Source organism: Odocoileus virginianus, chromosome 10 (genome assembly GCF_023699985.2).
Source record: "Odocoileus virginianus isolate 20LAN1187 ecotype Illinois chromosome 10, Ovbor_1.2, whole genome shotgun sequence".
In the NCBI taxonomy this organism is placed as follows: domain Eukaryota; kingdom Metazoa; phylum Chordata; class Mammalia; order Artiodactyla; family Cervidae; genus Odocoileus; species Odocoileus virginianus.
In genome coordinates, this window is record NC_069683.1 from 23,082,475 (window position 1) to 23,101,626 (window position 19,152).

Consider the following 19,152-nt stretch of genomic DNA (forward strand, 5'->3'; position numbering starts at 1 on the left):
GCTGCTCCAGGGAGGCAAGGACGGAGGGGCATCCCAGGTCTCCGCGACGTGGCCTGCGCTGTGCCCAGCGAGGGGTGACCCGGGGCCACGCGGGCTTGAGGGGAAACAATAGCGACTCCTTAGATCCTGGGCTCCTGCCACGGGCAGCCCGGGCTTTCCCGGGAGACCAGCCGGGCTTCTTTTCTTATTTGGCTAATTTATGGCGAGAGGCTGGGGGCGGAGGGATGGCAGAGGAGGGACCGCGTCTGGAAACAGGGGGCGAGGGGGCGGCAGTTAAAGGAGTCTCCCGAGGCGGCGGCCCTGGTGATGTCAGCTCTCGACGAAAATAGAGAGGGATCGCCTGCAAATCCCTAGCTCCGGCGGGGCTAAACCTTGCAATCCCTCCCCGGCCGGCGCGGAGCCAAGGCGCAGGGGCCTCCACCGCCTCCCCTGGCGCGCACACAAACACCGCACACGCGCGCACGCACGCACCCACTCCCTTGCACACCCACGGCACACACTCGCCGCCCTCCCCCCTGCCACTGTCCTCCGAGCCCGCGCTCCGCCACGCGGCGAGCCCCGAAGCAAACACAGGTGGCCGCGGCTGCACGCCGTCCAGCGCCCCCTCCTGCAGCACGGGGGTGGCGCTCTCCCGGGGAAGCCACCCTCCAAGCACCCCCACTCCCCCGCCCTCCAGCCAGAGCACCCAGCCGAGCGACACCGAGGCCGGCGGAGGGAGCGCGGGACGCGCGCGGTGGAGAGCGAGGACGCGGCTTAGCGCCGGCTGGAGCCTCCTGCGCCCGTTGAGGCGCTAAAGGGCTTACCCAGGAGGGGGGTGGAAGGGCGGGGAGAGGCTCCCCCCTTAAATACCGCGTGCCGCTGCACTCGTGCGCTCAACCCGGCATCCGCTCACTCCTCGCCCGCCGCTGCCGGATTGTGCCGAAGAGGAGGGGGTGTTACCCCAGGCCATGGCATCCACGGAAGGGTGAGGGGGGCTTTGCTCGCTACCGGCAGGCAAGGGGAAGGGGGGCGCGCGCGCGGAGTGGTGGTTCCCTATCCCGGATGAGAACAGAGAGACGCCGGCGCCGGGCCTCGGAGACCGTGACGGAGCGATGGCTGGGCTGGGGGTGGGATGGTGGAGAGGATATTGATTTTCTTTCCCGAAGCTTGCTGCTTAACCCTTTGAAGATGCGAGAGACAGAAGATTGTTTCATTTTAATTAAAAAAAGATTTCGGTGGAGGCGTGCAAAAGAGTGACGAAGAATCCTTTTGAGGTTACTTTTGAGATTTGCAAACAATAAGGGATTGGGCACAGTAAGAGCGGCAGATGCTGCCGAGGGAAGCAGCGCCTAGAGCTCGGCACCGGCTGGAAGGTGGGGACCGGCCGGGAATGAATGAACTGGGACCCGGGCCGGGGCGGGGCGAAGCCCAGCGCGCGCAGCCTTGAATGTCAGATTTGCAGAGTCGCAGAGCAGATACCCGGCTTGCTCTGAGCTCTGGTTATCCCTGGATGGCGGAATCTCCCTAGCCAGTTTGAAGGAAGCGTGGAAAAGATTTGTGTGCTTCCCGAGAAGAGGCGGGAAAATAAGTGGCTTCGGGCAAGGACAGGAGGGACAGGAGACCCCAAATTCCAGCGAGGGGAGCGTTGATTTCCCCTGATTCTGCCCTCTGTCTTGGAGTTGTCTCCTACCTCCTGAGGCAGCAGTTGGATGGAGAATGGTCCCGGTGATAATAAGGGCAGGGTCTTTAGCAGGAAGGAGATTTAGCTGCAAGAAACCCTTGAGTACTCCTATGTCAAAGAAAATGAAAATTGCTCAGCCGTTTCTGACTCTTTGTGACCCCATGGACTAAACAGTCCATGGAATTATCCAGGCCAGAATACTGGAGTGGGTAGCCTTTCCCTTCTCCAGGGGATCTTCCCAAGCCAGGGATCAAATCCAGGTCTCCCACATTGCAGGCGGATTCTTTACCAGCTGAGCCACAAGAGAAGCCCAAGGAAGGGTCCAAAACCAGGTCCCTGGATCAGTATTTCCCAGGGAAGTCTCTTGGCTTGGTAGAGTCTGAGTAGGAATGAAAGGACTGGTTGGGGAGCTCGGCCCTTTGATTCATTCACAAAAGTGCACTAGCCTCTTGCAAGGCATCCCTGGATCCTTATTAAGTGGCAAGGAAGTACCAGGGGCTCCTCTGAGCACAGGTGAAGCATCCCTGGTGCTGGAGCTTTCCAGGGCTTCTAACAAATTTTACCAACTCTGCAGGCTTGTTTTGGGAAATGGATCTCTAAGTAGGCATATAGAGCAGCCCCAAAGTTTGATCTCTAAACTTCAATCTCCAAGGAAGGACAGATATTTCTTTAACTGTCTGCTCTGAGTTCAGGAGAAGGAACCCATCTTTTTTCTGGCCCGGGAGTGCTTCTGGCCCCTGGAGTCCTTCCAAAGGGGGTGGGTGGGGGCAGCTGGTATCTTGTGGTAGCATGAGATTTCTCCTCTCTTTTTGTCCTAGCAGTTCAGCTGTGTGGACCTTTTTGACTGTTTCTTCTCCAAACCGATGCTCCGGAAAGAGGTTTGTGTACAAGGAGGGCAGTACATTGTTCTCACACAGATCTCCAGAATTCAATTTTAATATGCCTCATCCTCAGTGTCTTTTTGCCCTTTTAATTAGTCATTCATATTAGAAAAGATATGAAGGCACTATTGACTGCTTTCAGGTCCCTTCTAGATTTGCCTCTGTTTGTAAGGACTAGGTTGGACAACATCTGTGAAAGAGATTGATGATGGCAGTGTTTCAAATTCTGCATCCTTATTTCGATGGCCAGATAGAAAAGGGAGAGGTTAAGACAAAAAGAATCCCCCAATTAAGTGGTGTTTATCTCACCTTTGTCCTAAATGAGAGCTGCCAAATGATTTGACTCTATATTTGATTTAAGTATAGAACAGAAGGGATTCACATTCTGTTAGTAAGGTATTATGCACCATGCCATTATTAAGAAAAGATTGGTCAAAGGCATTTGTATTTAGGGAGGAACTGAGAAAATTTGAAAGACTGGAAAACAAATAGAGAAAGAACTCTGACTCATTATCATTTCAGAGCAGTACTGATGAGCAGGTGACACTCTCAGAAGCCCTGGTCTTTCCTTTTTTCTTTTCTTCCTTTCTTCCATCTTTTCACCAGGTGCATTGATTCAGCACTTGTAGGGTAGACCTCACGTGGTGGGCACTCTGGGTGTGTGGGGGCTCCAAAGGCATAAGACTTTGATTAGTAGATTGTTCATATGGTTCAGTGAGATTCTCTTGCTTCTTCTGATACCTTTAGTCAATGTACCTTGTAAAGGGAAGTTCACGGAGAATCCGCAGACTGGTTGCCTTTGTTAGCCCATGTCAAGCTGTTTCCTTGAAACATACATTGCTGAGAAGGAAACAAAAAATAGCAACAGTCTTATGCTTTCAATATATGTATTTTCAGTTCGATTGATCCCGAATGTTTGGGGAATGGAACTGTATGGCAAACTGACCATTCTGGTCACCATTTATTTGGTGATGTAGTTACAGTCAACAACATAGGCAGATGACCAGTTTTGAAAGAATTATTAGAAGCCATAGTGACATCTTATGTTTGTTTAGCACTTCACTTTCAAAGCTCATTTGTGTCATCATCACATTTGATTCTTCCAGTAACTGTGAAGTAGGCAGTCCAATGAGGATGAACTTTAAGGATAAAATGATATAGAATGTATCGTCATCTTTCCCGGAAGATTCCAGGACTTGACCCAACTTTGGAGTTACCATCTGGAAATATCAGTTATCATGGAAGAGTGTGCTAGGCATGTCTGGCACAGGATACTACCAGCTTTCTTTCGAAACTTTGGCATACACTGTGCAAATTGCCTTTTGGAATATTCTTCTTATCAGCCTATGCACTTGATCATTGCCTTTGCAAAGCATACTCAAATGCGATCTGGTTATGTGAGGTTTCTGATTGTTTGGAATTGGGATTATTCGCATCCAGCTTCTAGAAGACTCTATGTGGACTCTTTGGTAGTTCCTAGACCCTGAGGGGCATTTTCCTGCAAGGCAGCGTCTAATTTGATAATTGAGGATTCTGTCTTTCTGAGTCCTCAGACATGGCTAAGAATTATGGTTTTGGTCCCTGATCCAAATTGGAAAGAGATTATTAGTATTAGACTAGCTAGTGTCCAATATAGACTGAATTATGTTGGAGGACTCAGATGCGTAGTGGCAGGCATTTCAGAAATATGTTCTAGGGGTGGGAGATGGCTAGGTCACCAAGTATGTCAGGGACCCAAGGCGATCTGTCTTCTGATCAGCTCCCAGGAGCCCAGGGGTCAGGGCAAAAGCCAAGTGCAAGGGCTTGGGTTTCAATTTGACTTTGAAAGCCAGCAAAACAGAAAGCTGCTGACAGCAGAGAAACCGGGCAAGAGGGACCACTGGATTTATTATTTCAAGCAAACAAAAGCAAAATATAACAATTGCCTCCTCCCGCCTCCCCTTGGGAGTGAAGCTGAGGTCAGCCGGAGGAAGAGCCCACAGAATAGACTTATTGAAAAGGGAACGGAAGGCTTGGGTTTAGGGTCCAGAGGGGGTTGCATGTTGCCTGCCTCATGCAGTTTTAATTTCTCATTTCAAGTATATAAAAATCAGCCTCCCTGGGTAAAATAAAGATGCGTGAAACTCAAATGAGAAAGCCATTTCACGTTTACTAAGATCGCCTCTTGTGAGTGATTGAAAGCTTAATTCTCATGAAACAATTTCTAAAACCAAATGAAGCCTGTGACATGGAAAAAGCCAAGATGTTAAAAACCAGAAACAGTTCTGCCCGTCAGTATCGATGGCCACTTTTCTTCTCTAATGCAGCATAATTAGGGGCTGTCTCCCCTGGCTTTGGATTTAAGGGAATTGTCAGATAAGGAAAAGTCTTTAAGAGATGGCAGTGCTTGGGCTGCAGAAACAGGCGATATTTAACAGCAAGGTGTGAGATTTCTGGGTCAGTGTGCCATAAATCATACAGATCCAGGATTGCAAAACTGACAGCTTGAAGCTCAACAAAGGTTGATTTCAGTGAAAATCTTGCCTCCCTACCCTTCTCCACCACTGTATCACACAATGCCCAGATGTCTGGTTTTTCCCTCTTTTAAAGGCAAACTAAATTGTTTTTCATGCTGATTTTTACCCCTTTGGGACTTGCTTCCTCTTGGAACCAACTGCATCTCCTCATTTCAATCACTTACTATGCTTATTTTAATCAAACCAGACACTGGTCATTTCAAATCTAGTAATAGTAGGCAAAAGAGTCATTCTCAAGATGAAATTTTAGTTTTGTTTGCATTTTCAGAACTTGTCCTGGAAGTTTGAAAAAGCAAACAAATGCCACACACTGCCTTGCCTGCTGTCTTCTCTCCCATACCCTTAGCAGCTTGTTGGGGGCCAGCAGACTGTTTCATAGCAAGGGTTTTAGGATCCAGATTACGGCAAATCTCTTTATTTACCAGATAGTGAATTTGCTCTCTCTTCCCTCTGTCTGCCCCTCACCCCTCACTGCACCAAGCGGCCAAGTCCTTGGAGTGAATTAATTAAAGGAGTGTTTAAAAATATCTCATTGCTCCATCTCCATGTGCTCCATCATTGATTGGAGGCAGATGGGTTGCAGATTTGTCAGTAGAATAGAAAAGGACCAGCATCTCGTTATAAATCTGTCTGGTTGGCATCGATGGCAAAAAAGACAATAGGCCAGCAATATGAAAGGGGAATAAAGGCAGGGGTAGATCCTTAAACTTTGAAAAAGGATACCTCATTTTCTTAGTGCGTGTTTTTTTTTTTTAATTTAAATGGCTGTTTTCCAATGATATTGATATTTATTTACTTATCTTTCATTTGTGGATCTATTTAATTTCTCACGGCTGTCTGCTGAACAGCCGTCTGGTGGTCTTGGCAGTCTCAGCAGCTGCCTCGGATTATGGACTCATTGAGCAAGGACTGTCCTTTAAAACTGGAATGAACTGTATTTGGGCAGCTGGATTTGTCCATCTGGGTCCCAGTAGAATAGGTGGTGGTCTGTGTTAAAGACCTTGGATGAAGTCTCTGGGGGCAAGGAGAGGGACAACCCCCACCCCCCCACTTACACACCCTGTATATTAGAGGCTTCCTTTCCTCTGTTACATTTCGTCAGGAGTGCCATCTGTCACTCCGTCTTTGTAATCTGGCCTGGAACTTCCCATCACATGCTCCTGCCACCCCTGCATCCCAGCCCCTGTGCCTGAAGGATCCCGGATTTGGTGGTCAAGGTGGAAGTGGGGTGGAGGCCTGTCTGCCCCCAAGCTCCGCTCTTCCCACAGCAGCAGATTTGGGGTATCGGATGCCCATGGACCGTAGGTGGCCCACAGACATCTATGTTTTGGGTCACACAGGATTCTGAAAACCTTTGAATAGTTTGCTTAGACTTAACAATGTTTCACCTAAAAAAGAAAAGATGTTGATTCCGGTTTTTCCCAAATGTTGGGAAATCTGATAATAAAGGACCAGCCCTTTTGTCTTGGTATCATTTATTGAAATGCTTAACAGTCCTACAGTTGTTTAAGCACTTTGCATGTATTAGTTGATTTAATCCCCACAACAATGTGATTGAAAAGGACTATTATTATCCCCATTTTACAGGTGTGAAAACTGAGGCATAGAAAGATTAAGCACCTTGCTGTTGGTTTTACAGCTAGTGAGTGGCAAAGCCAGGTTTTAAACCTGGACAGCCTGGCTCTGGAACCCATGACTCTAACCACTAGGATACACTGCTTGGTCCCACAGGGGTGGAGGGTGGGAAGAGTCAGCTGAGGATGAAGAGTGGCTGTCCCCTGAGACAGGGCATGTACTCTCCAGGTTGGACACAGTCTTTTCTGAGATCCCTTGCTTGTGTTACTTGCTTGACCCCTTATCTCTCTCTCTCTCTTTTTTTTTTTCGCATTTATTTTTATTAGTTGAAGGCTAATTACTTTACAATATTGTAGTGGTTTTTGCCATACATTGACATGAATCAGCCATGGATTTACATGTGTTCCCCATCCTGAACCCCCCTCCCTTGACACTTATCTCTCTAAGGCAGCCACTGATAGAATGAGAGCTTGGATTCCCTCTTCTCAGGGTATGACGCTGTCTAGCAGTTGTGGCTACTTTTTCTTGTTAACCCCTCAAAACACTCTCTTCTTATTTCCTTTAACTTTGTCCTTAAGGAAGAGTTCCTTTGTCATTATTGGTTGTCCAGACACCAATAGCATGGTCTTATCAGATGCAGCGCTTTGAGACAGCCCCGTGCACGGCCACATGGGTTCAATCCTTTGGACTATCGAGTCTTGAGAATACACTTCTTAGTGGCAAATGTAGTGGAGCATTTAGCAGGCCCTGGAATTTATTCTTTCTTTTGTGATTTTCAAGAGTGGCTGGTTAGGGCTGTGACTTCACTTACCCATTTCCTAAAACAGCTACTTTTCTTATCTTTTTAGGAGAGTGGCTGATGTCCTTGGTTTGTTGGTTTGTTTCTTTTTTTTTTTTTTCTTTTTGCAACATATGCAGACAGTGATGACTGGGGATGCCTTTTAAATTGAGAAAGAATCATTCAGAGAGTGTGTGTGTTCAGTCAATAGGTCGTGTCCAACTCTTTGCGGCCCTATGGGGTGTAGCCTGCCACGCTCTTCTGGCTATGGGATTCTCCAGGCAAAAATACTAGAGTGGGTTGCCATGCCCTCCTCCAGGGGATCTTCCCGATCCAGGGATTGAACCCGTGTCTCGCTGCATTGGCAGGAGGATTCTTTTACCACCACTGAGCCACCTGGGAAGACCCTCAGAGAATGTATTTCTGTGCATGTTTAAGAGTGGCACATTTTTAAGTAGTGGCTGATTGTCCAGTAGGTGGCAGTAAATGTCAGGACTTTGTCCAGACTGATTGACTGCCTTTGGACCTTAGGGAATCTCAGTTCCCACTGTATCCCATTCTCTTTTGATTAAAAAATGGCTCCACCAAATATATATTTTTGGTATTTGTGAGATGATTCTCATTTGTGTGTATGTGCTCAGTCATGTCCACCTTGTTCTGCGACCCCTTGGAATGTAGCCCACCAGGCTCTTCTGCCCATGGAATTTTCCAGGCAAGAATACTGGAGTAGGTTGCCATTTCCTCCTCCAAGGGATATTCCCAACACAGGAATCGAACCCTTGTCTCTTGTATCTTCTGCACTGGCTTACCACTAGCACCACTTGGGAAGCCCTGTTTACAGATATCACCATGAACAAATACAAATAGACCCGTTTGTTTGAACTTGGAATTCCAAGTCTATGTGACTATACATATATGATTTCATTAAGTCCTTGAAAAACTCTTAGGAAATATTATGCTCATATTACAGATGGGGAAACAGAGATATTTTGCTTTTACTCTGTAATTAGGTACCTGTTTTTTTGTCATCTACTTCTACTGTGTTCCATAGTTATCCACATTTTCCAGTAAATTCACATTTCTTTAAAATTTCACAAGCTTTGAAACAGTACAGGGCACAACCACATGGCTATGGTCCTTTTTTCATTTGTTTGGATTTGCTCCAATCACTTTGACCAAAGGAAGCAAGACAGCCAAGTGTCCTTGCAAGAAGAGATAATCAAGAATTTAAGAGGCAGTGCACAAGAAGGACAGCAATGGTGACAAAGAGAAATGAACTTATCTTGGAATGGAGGTGTGACATTCAAAAGAAAATACTGCCAGTGAAACAAAGTGGGAATAAGGTTAGGCACCTGAGAATGATCGTTAGACCTGAGCTTGTAGACGCTAATCTAGAGATTTTCAAATGGAAGACGTGGTTGCAGTGCACGAAGGGAAATAAGGTAAAAGAAAACAGATAAAAGAAGGAAAGCATTCTTCTCAATTAGGTATCAGGCAAAATTGTATTTTTGTTTGTAGACAATTTTTGTAGTTTTGTTTTTACCTCTTGTGCTTAGTCGCTCAGTCATGTTTGACTGTTTGTGACCCCATGGATTGTAGCCCGCTTGGTTCCTCTGCCCCTGGAATTTTCCAGGCAAGAATACTGGAATGGATTGCCATTTCTCCTCTAAGAGATCTTCCTGACCCAGGGATCAAACCCTTGCCTCCCACATCTCCTGCACTGGCAGGCAAATTTTTTATCACCGAGTCATCTGGGAAGCTCTTGTTTTTAATTTCAGTCTTCATGTAAAAAGACGGTTATGATCTGATAACCAGCTTTGTTAGAGAAGTGGACCAAAGTCCATGTGAACAAAGCAAAATTGGGTTAATATGTCTAGAAGTGACATGGATGAATATCAACTTAGACATGCTAAAGGAACTGATGATTTCTGGGTGATGGTTCAGCTGTTACTTTTTATACTAAAATGCAACATAGGGTCTAGAAAGTGTCAAAAGTAAATATTGGACTAATTTCTAAGAAGAGAATAGAGTGTAATGGAATTACAGACTGAATCTGTTCCCCTAGTGTTTTCCTGGGATTCAAAGTCATCCATCAGCAGACATTAGTAAAACCATCGTAGCATAGAAGCACTGAAGGGACCATTGATTTTTCCATCATGATTAATTGCTAACATTTTAATGAAGAGCTAATCATTTGTAGGCATTTCTCTCTTAGTCTGAGAAGATTCAAATTTGGAGTCTTTTCAAGACATTAATACATTGGGGTTGAGGACCTGTTGTGGTTCTCTCCTGGGAAATACTTTGGGATGGAGACTTGTGTGCAGGAAATTTATTGAGGGAACCTCTCAGAATAAATCCTTGTGGAGGAGAGAATGGAGCAAGGGTGAATAGAGGGAGAAGTTGAAACAGTCCAACAAAGTGCCTGTCCCATTCTTCAGGGAGTTCTGGTGCAGAAAGTTCCTGAATGGAGAGAAAAGAGACCTCTACCACTATATCAACCCGGCCCCTGGATTGGGTTGTGCTTGGGCAGTGGGCCTGGCCCTGGGTGAAGACACGGCAAGGCCTTAGACAGAGATAGAGTTGGTAAACATTGTCACTTATCAACACTGCCGGCAGCTGGGGGGACAAACGCCTCAGTCCTAAACGTGGGGGCATCCAGGGAAACTCCCCACAGCATCCACTGTTAGCTCCAAATTCAAATGTTCGAGAGAGGTTCCGTTGCTTTCCATCTGAATATCCAGGCTCCACAAAACTGTCATCTGTAATAAAATACTGTCCCTTAAAAGGAAGGTGCCGTTGGGCGACAGGGAGGCAGGTGGATTCTGGTGGGCAAGGCTGGGGAGAATCAGCAGGCGTCACTGCCTCGGTTCTAGCTGTGACCCACACAGCCCCCAAAGACAGATGACCTAACCCTTCTCATCACTCAGACCTTCCAAAGGTATCTGGTCCAACAGCAGGCTGGTTATCTCAAATGGATGTCCAGGAAATGGAAACCAGCTTTAGTGAATGGAAGGGGCCAGAAAGATCAACAGATAAATATCCCAGGAACCAGAGTCTTGCTGTTACTGATATTTCCAGCATTCACAGCAGCTGTTTCTATAGTCCTGCTAGTATAGTTTCTCATGGAGTCCTTGCCTTGGGAAAGGGGAGGCAGTGAACTGGGTCATCCCTTTCTGGAATATCCACTGCCTTGCTCTGTTGATTCAAGAAGTCATGCATTCTGTCAACCTCCGGCCCGAAGTGCTTGTATGTTGACTTTTCTCTGCTGTATTCCCTTGGTAAATATTCAGATGTGTTCAGAGACGAAAGAGCACTTTTGTATGTAATCCAAGGCTTTGCAAATTGTACCTCTGTGGGTATTTCCACTTGTTTTCTCACAGCAGGTGAGACCTGGTCTGCTTTGAGACCAGGACATTGGTTATCAATGTGTTTGTGTTTTTATTAGCATGACAACTCAGTTCAAATGGCTCAATTATAGAGTAACAGAAGATAAAGCAACCAACATTGAAGCCTTCCTTTCCTTATCTGTTTTTAAGAGTTACACATCTCTTATTTACAATGGCAGATAGATATTGTGTATGTTTCCAGCAAATGGGTAAGGCAACACTGATTGTTTACAATCTACATTTAGAAACTACATTTGGCACATGGAATATATCAGTTGAATAAAGGGGTATGAAGAATTTACTATCCACTGTCAAATAGATTATCTTAAACAATTAAAAGAAAAACTTTTTGTCCTCTGGGTCAGTGGCTCTTTTCCCATAATGAAAAATGTGGCCTTATTAAAAAACAAACCAAAAAACCCCTAAACTCTAATATTACAGAGTAGCATAAAGAAATAAAAGATTGTCTCTCAGCTCAATTCTGTTCTCTAAAAATACTCACTTTTTGGGTCTTTTGAGACAGACATGTAACATGAGACAATGTAAACATCCAATTCTTAATATGCAAATTGCATTATCCTATCCAGCTTACTTCAACTTGCTTTTCACTTCATACCTCTAAGTATATATGCATGTGATATATCTCTATATATCTTCTATATATAATCTATATATCTGGTAATAGCTTGCTGTCCACTGTATGGTTTTATAATAATTGATTTAGGCAGTCCTTGATTGATAGATATTTAGGTCATCTCCAAGTCTTTGTTATTATAATTATTATAAGAATTTTGAGTGAAATATGAGTTGGAAGAAGAGAATGAGGCAGGACCACTGAGATTGGTTAGAAGATGACATCTGGGTGGAAAATACTGACCTATATTAGGTTATAGAGATGTGTATGCATTACCAGATCCCAGGGATATTTAGAAAGACTCAGTCACCAAGCACGTGTAGTGGGCTGAAGGAAGAATCCCAGGGAGCTCTCCTGTATCTCGGGGGACAGAAGTGCTTCAGGGTACTTAGGATGTTGAGAAATAAGGAGGGGAATCAGGAGAGAATTAAGGGTCTTGGAGTGGCTGACACTGCTTCATGCTACAGTGATATCAAATACTGTAAGTCCTGAAAAGGGATAATTTTCAAGGCTGTTGCTGAGCAGAGCTAGAGTCAGCAAAATAATGGCTACTGTTGCCATGTTGGTGTGAGTTGGGAATGGCTGGAGAGAAAACAAAATGTGATTTTTTTTCAAGAGGGTCATCAAGGGGAGGATGGGAGAGCAGGGTTACGTTTTGGTTTACTTGCTTTAGTTTCAGTATAGGTGTGAGGTGAGCATGCTCAAAAGGTTGTCTAAGTGATGCTGAGGTCTTGAGTACCCTTTGTGGAAGAAGCTGATGAAAGAAAGGAGTAGAACCAGAGGGTAATTCATCACTTGCTCTGGAGGTTCCCGCAGGAGAGGACAGGACAGCGCTCTGAGTACTTGGTCAGAGCTTCCTGCAGTCTTCCTGCTTCATCCCATGATGCAGGGAACGAGAGCTCAGAGCAGAGGGTGAGGAAAAGCTCACATGCCTAGACTGCTAGACCCATGCAGTCAACCCTGGTGACCCTTTGAGTGACAGAGGGGGCAGCTGGCTGGAGTTGGATATATTTTAGTCATGGTTGTTTACAGTTTTGTTTCACCGTCCATAGCCTTTCTAAGTCTCCCTAGCTGGATCTCTTCTATTTTTCTTCATAATCCTTCATTTGTGCGCTTGTGTAACTCCTAAAGCTTCCTCGGACTCATTCTCCATCCCCATTCTCTTGGCTCTGCATTCTCTTTGGAGCCCTTCTTGGGCACTTGCATGCCACATGTATACTGATAACTCCCAAGTGTGTGTTTCTATCTCAGACCTTTCCTCCAAGCTCCAGTTTCCTATATCCTTCACCCTAATGGGCATCTCCATTTGGGCAATGCACAGGCATCTCAAAATGACCACGGTGCAGTGGAACTGTTGGTTATTTTCCCTGCAGACTCACCCCCTACTCCTTCCCAAGTTTCTCTAGAGAGTCAAAGCTAGAAAGGTGAGTATTGGCCCTGTTTTTTTCTCTTCCATCAGTCCCCACCTACAAGCTTTCTCAGTTCTATCTCCAAAACATACCTAAGTCTGGCCTTTTCTCTCCGTGGACATGCTTCATGCTAGCCCAGGCAAGTCATCTCTCCAGTGGAAGCTTCCCAACCTCCTAACTTTCATTTCCTCAAACACCCTCCAGTCTTGCCCACCTTAGGGTCCATTCTCTTTGTCTGGACCACTTCCTACCCTCCACCTACCACTATTCTCCAGTTGGCCGTCACCCTCTGATGCAGAAACATCCTTTAGTTCTTAGCTGGAGCAGTGTTTCCCAGAGAGCTCTTCTCTCATCCCGCCACTGAAAATAGGTCTCCTTTCTTAGTTTTACATCACTCCTCTTTTTCTCCCTTCCTCAGGGCATCAGTGACAATTTTATTTATCTTCTTATGTCTGTCTGCCTCCGTCACCAGAATGTAAGCACTCTAATGGCTGGTTCATCATGGCATCTCCCAGGATCCTAATGCTGTGCACTCTATACACATTTATTAATTGAATACTCACCTACCTCAGCCTGGGGATGTAGGGAAGCCTTCTCTAGAGAGATGACATTTGGGCTGGGCCTTTTCCAGGAACTTTGTCCCCAACGCATTTACTACAGCACTTTGTTATCACAGGAGTGTGCTAAGTGTTTTCTTGTCTGTCTGAGCCATCACAATCCTGAGATCTCGCTGAGGAGGAGGACTACATTCATTTCTTTGTGCCCCAACTTATCATTATCACAGTGCATGTTGGTGTAACTGAATTGTCTGATTTGGGAAGGAGACACGCAAGGGCACAGAGAGGATGGTTTTAAGGGAGGAACGGCACCAAAGTTGGGAAAAAAAACAACAACAACCCTACTCTTTTGCTTGTTAGGACAAGCCCTCCTTTTTAGGTCCTGGCGATCGGTTGAACTTCTCTGCCTAGCAGTCAGTAACCAGCCTTTTCACTGCAAAGGTTGACAAGGTTCAAGTAGGTTACAAGGATAACCGGGCAGCAGCTCATCTTGTGAAGCCAGAAATGTATTTGTCATAGTCAGTTATGTTACCATGCTGTTGTCTGGGAAAGACTGCAAACTCCTGTAGCTGCTGTTATTTTAAAATGGAATAAAATGAAATCAGATAAGAGTTTTTGAATCCATTCCACCCCCCTTCCCCCTGTCTTTTCCAAGACTTCTGGCTGTCTCTAAGTGATGTCTTTCTCTTCCTTTTCTTCTTTCCTTCTGAAGGAAAACAAGGAGAACTTAGCATCCATTTGATATTCAAAGAAGTATTTAAGTAAAAAATGATGTGTAAATTACATCAGCGAATAAATCCAGGGCTCAGCAGTACAATTGCTTGTGAAACTGGTCTAGAAAAAGGTCCCAGTAGCTGACAACTTCATTGTTAATATTGATGCTTTTAAAGAGATTCTGAATGTGTTTAATCATTCCCAATAGAGTTCTCTTCTTTGACTTCCTATTGTGGTTGGAAAAGAAAAGGCCTGGGTCTAAAAATAAATACATCTTGTGTTGGTATATGTTTTCTGGTAATGTTGCAGGAAGGGGGACCCCTTCCAGGGCCCGAAACTGGGCTCGTGTCTAACACTCAGAAATGAACTGTCCGAGGAGACACATGTGCTGACAAAGCAAGAGACTTTATTGGGAAGGGGCACCCAGGTGGAGAGCAGGAGGGTGAGGAAACCCAGGAGAGCAGCTCTGGCAGTGGCTGGCAGTCTCGGGTTTATGGTGATGGGATTAGTTTCCGGGTTGTCTTTAGCCAATCATCTGACTCAGAGTCCTTCCTGGTGGTGCACCCTAGTTCAGCCAAGATGGCTGCCAGAGAGGAGGATTCTGGGAGGTGGTCGGACATGTGGTGTCTCCTTTTGACCTTTCCTGAACTACTCTTCTGGTTGGTGGAGACTTATTAGTTCCTTGTTCCTTACCAGGACCTCCTGTCCTAAAACAACTCATGCAAATAGTTACTATGGTGCCTGGCCAGGGTGGGCGGTTTCAATCAGCATGCTTCCCCTAACAGTAATGTAAAGAAAAATGCGCGATATTCCTATATTTCTTGAAGTGAAGTTCTTTGCTGGAGTTTTCTAGGGCTGGGACAGACATGTTGAGGACTGTTTTTTGTGTCCTGGTAGAATAAGAAAATAAAAACTTGCTTGCTCGGCATGCTGTTTTCTCCATCCTCACGGAGAATTCTGTGATGGGATGAAGGGCCCGTTTATGGAACCCCTTCCTGAGCCTTATGAGAAAGTCTTCAGCTGGAACCACCCTCATCATCCTTAATGGCGAATGCTGGATTCTTCCTAGATTCAGAGCGGGGGCAGTCAGGCTGCTGTTTTGGAGTTGAAAGTAGAATCAAAGTAGAGACGCTGTGTTTTCTTGTCTCCTCTGACATACAAGTCGTTGTTAGCTGGAGCACCCAGGGATCATGTTTTTACTTTCTTTGCTTTCGCTGTCGGTCTGAAGACTCCCCGTTGGTTTCCAGGGGAGTAAGCTGCAGATCTCCACACACAATCCCTACGTGTAAGCAATGGTTCAGCAAGCAGAAAAATCTACCCGGTTTTCCCAGAAGGGGGTGCTGTGGGGCCTCCTGCAGGCCAGCTGCGGGGCGAGCAGGGGTGGTTTTCCTGCTGCACTGTATCAAGAGCCAGAAGGCGCTACTTCCTTCCCAGGCCAGCACCAGCTGTTGCCACGCTTTTTGAGAAGGGAAGCCCTACCGCTTTGACTATTTATATTCCAAGTGACCTGGAGTTGTTAAAATACCTGGGGACCAGAGCTCTGGAGCACAAGGCTATACCTGGGACAACAGGACTGAGGTTGAGAACAAGTTGACCGCAGTCACCATCGACAGCCTGGTCCTGGGTCGTCGTCCTGGTCCGCCTGGCTTCTCCCTGAGACTCGAGCAAGATTCGCTGGCTCCAGAGCCTGGGTAGGTCCAATCTGGTTTGGTCTGGGTTCTTGGCAGACTTTTTAAGAGTGAAGGGGCAATCATGGGGAGGGAGAGAAGGTTTTTAATGAGAGAGGGAAAAGACAAGGGATTGAGAAGTACATTTCAAAAGAACTGGAAAGGCCCCAGAGTAAACATGGCAAGAGAGGAAGCGTGAAAGCAGATATTCCTCTCTTCCAGATGACTAACCAGCCATCCCAGAAGTCCAGCTCGTGTTCCAACCCAGTTGGAAGCAGGAAATCGAATTCAAACAGGTGTGAAAGTGCTGTGTTTTGGGTGCCGGGCTCACTCCCTTAGGAGGAGACCATAGAGGAAGGAGGAGGGCCTTAGCCATGTGTCCACATGCTGGTCGAAAGAGGACGTTGCTCTCCACCTTTGAGCTAAGCTGCCCAGGCCAGTGAGCAAGATGGAGGTCTTCCCGAGTTTTCAAGCAGCAGGAAAATCAGGCTTCTGCGCAGCTGTGAGTTTAGCATCTGGTCAAGGGGGCATTTAAAATTAACTTTTGAGTTTCTCATGTCATAGAATCACAGGGTATTTACAGAATATATACAGGAATACAGTCAAAAATATCACTGGAGGGTTGAGCTTTACTGTGAAAATTTCTGAGTCCTCCTTCAAGAGGATCTTAGATTATTTGAGTTTATTGATTATACACATAGAAACATAGGGAAGCAGAGCTGACTTCCTGGGCATGGGATGGGCAGTTACACAGGGCTCAGAAGGGACCTGTCCTTGGTTTAAAGCTCTGTAGTCACGTTCTTGAAATTCTTAATAACAGAGTCCTGGGGTTTTAATTTTTGCACTAAGGCCCGCAAATCATGTGGCCAGTCCCACAGGGAAGCCAGCAGAAACAGTCCTGTATGGAATACTGCAGTTCATGGTGACAGTGACCATGAAGAGGATGATAACCTTGAGAATATCTGATCTCTTGCAGTGCCCTAGACTGTAGCATAATGAGATACTTAGCATAAAACAGCTTCTGGGACCCGTGTTGTAGTGGTTGGAAGGATTTTCTGTTGCACGGCTTCCTAACAGTAAAACTCCAGGGAAGTTGACTAGCCTCTCTGAGACTCAGTTTATTTATCTGTTAAATAGGGACAATATCACCCACCTGATAGGGTTGGGAAAGGATTAAGGCAGAATGTGAGCCTGGGACATGGAGGCCACCCCTGTAATGATGATTGTTTTTCTATCTCTTGGAGTAGCCTTTACTGTGTTGCTCTAAGCCTGCTGAACCTAGGTGGGGTTAACTGTCAATCTCCCTACTTTGTAAGTTAGGTTGCCAATATTCATACGCAGGGTGTGTGTTTGCTAATTCTTTCTTGAGGACCATAGGTGATAAGATTAGAAAGTTGGTCCTAGACTTCTTTGATCTTGTGGTATTTGCACTAGTGATGGTTTGTTTGAAGGTTTTTCTCTTTTTGTGCTTTTAACTCTTGAACTGTTTTTACTCATAACACACCTGACTCAAAACGTATGGTGCCTTTTCCACCACACTCTCTGATACCAGCTGGGTGACCTACCATTCAATTCAGTTCTTACACCATCTTCCTGGGAGTTAGCATCAGATTCCATAAGTTAAGAGCTCAGTCCCACGAGGCTGCCCCACTGCAGATGCCGGTCGAAAGCCCAGGTTGTATTTTGATTGACAGGCTGGACATTCAGGGGGTTCCCATAAGCCCCTCCTCAGGTTTGCTAATGTGCTAGAATGACCCATAGAACTCAGGGAAACACTTTACTTATGTTTCCAGAAAGTGAAAGTGAAAGTCACTCAGTCGTGTCCAACTCTTTGCAATCCCATGGACTATACAGTCCGTGGAATTCTCCAGGCCAGAATACTGGAGTGGGTAGCCTTTCCCTTCTCCAGGGGATCTTCCCGACCCAGAACTTGAACTGGGGTCTCCTGCATTGCAGGCAGATTTTTTACCAGCTGTGCTACCAGGGAAGCCCCCTATGTTTCTAAGTTTATTATAAAGGATACAACTTAAGAACAGCCAATGGAAGAGATGATAGGCAAGGTATGGAAAAGGGGGTCTGGTCCCCTCTCTGGGCACATGTTGATGTGTTTACAACCTGGTAGCTCTAGAAGCTTCTGTTAGAGACTTCTATGGGAGTTTCATGGTGTTGGCATGATTGATGACATCACCAGCCATTGGTTATTAACTCAATCTCCAGCTCCTTTCTCCTCCTCTAGGGTCCGGGTGGGAGGAGGGGCTGAAGTTTCCAACCCCCTAATGCTTTGGTCTGACTGGTGATAGCCGCCAGCCTGAAGCTGTCTTTTTGCTGCAGATGGAAAGAACTAAGTATCCTTTCTACGCTGCCTAGGAATTGATGATTGAGCAAGCTGCTTCCAACTGCAGGGCATCATCTACATGCAGGCGTTGAGTGCCAGCTCTGCTTCTCCCCTTCTTAACCTTCTTGTCTTGAGACCCAACCCTGTCCCAACCTGGGCCACCTCCCTGCCTCCAGCTGTGGTCATCTGGATTTTGTGCCCCAAGTCTGAGAAGGTGACATCTACCTAACTGCCAAACAGGGAGAATCATCCCATTTGTCTTTATTATCCAGGCAGGTCAAAGTTAAGGTGTGAGGACCAAGTCATTCAGAGTTCTTGCTTTCCTTTCTTATGTGACCCAGGAGATGTCTGTGGGGAGCTGAGTCTGTTGGACAGCTCTCGACTTCCTTAAGGATGAAGGGGCTCCACGTGGGGAGGACAGCAGGTCAGGGAGCAGGCGGAGTAGAATGGCCATGCTCAAGGTCTGCGTGGATGGGATGGCTCTTTCCAGGCTGGTAAGAAGAGATGAGCTGAAAATTTCTATTTTGCAAGTAACTTGCAGGCTAATCGCCCAGTAAACTCACAAATGGAGTCTTTCAGCTGGTGGCCCAGCCGTGGGCAGTCTCCATAGGGCCAGTGTCCTTCCTTCCTATCCAGGAGGCTCTGAATGGCTTCTCTTCTCATCTCACGTGTTTCACAGCCCCGTGGAGCTGAGTAAGAGGCTAAGCTGCTGCTGCTTAGGGTAAGACTCTGCCTTTATTTAGATCTCTTAAGATTAGGTAACTCACATCATCTTCGTGAGGGAGAGGAAGGGGCATTGCCTTTTATTACCCGACAAACAGTGGACCCCAAATATCTATTTCAGCAGGCTTTACTTAACTCAGTGTGGGGTTGCTGGAACTTAATACCCTCTGGCCGACTCACCCAGGGTAGCACTTCAAGTTTGGGCTGTGTTTTCTTAGCCAAACTCGGATCTTATTTTTGTTCCACCCTCTTCAAAAGAGAGAACAGTCAGGGCATGTGAAACTGCCTTGGCAAGGAATGCTGAAGTGGCTTCTCTG

At 46.1% G+C, this 19,152-nt stretch overlaps 1 protein-coding gene across 1 annotated transcript in view; it reads left to right on the forward strand.

Moving 5' to 3' along the window:
• The first annotated feature begins 302 nt into the window (after window positions 1–302).
• SLC1A2 (solute carrier family 1 member 2) overlaps window positions 303–19,152 on the forward strand; it is a 159,581-nt gene continuing 140,731 nt past the window's right edge. Inside the window, exon 1 of the mRNA XM_070473187.1 lies at window positions 303–964. Coding sequence (XP_070329288.1) covers window positions 948–964 — 17 coding nt within the window. The 5' untranslated portion in view covers window positions 303–947. The remainder of the gene's footprint in view (window positions 965–19,152) is intronic.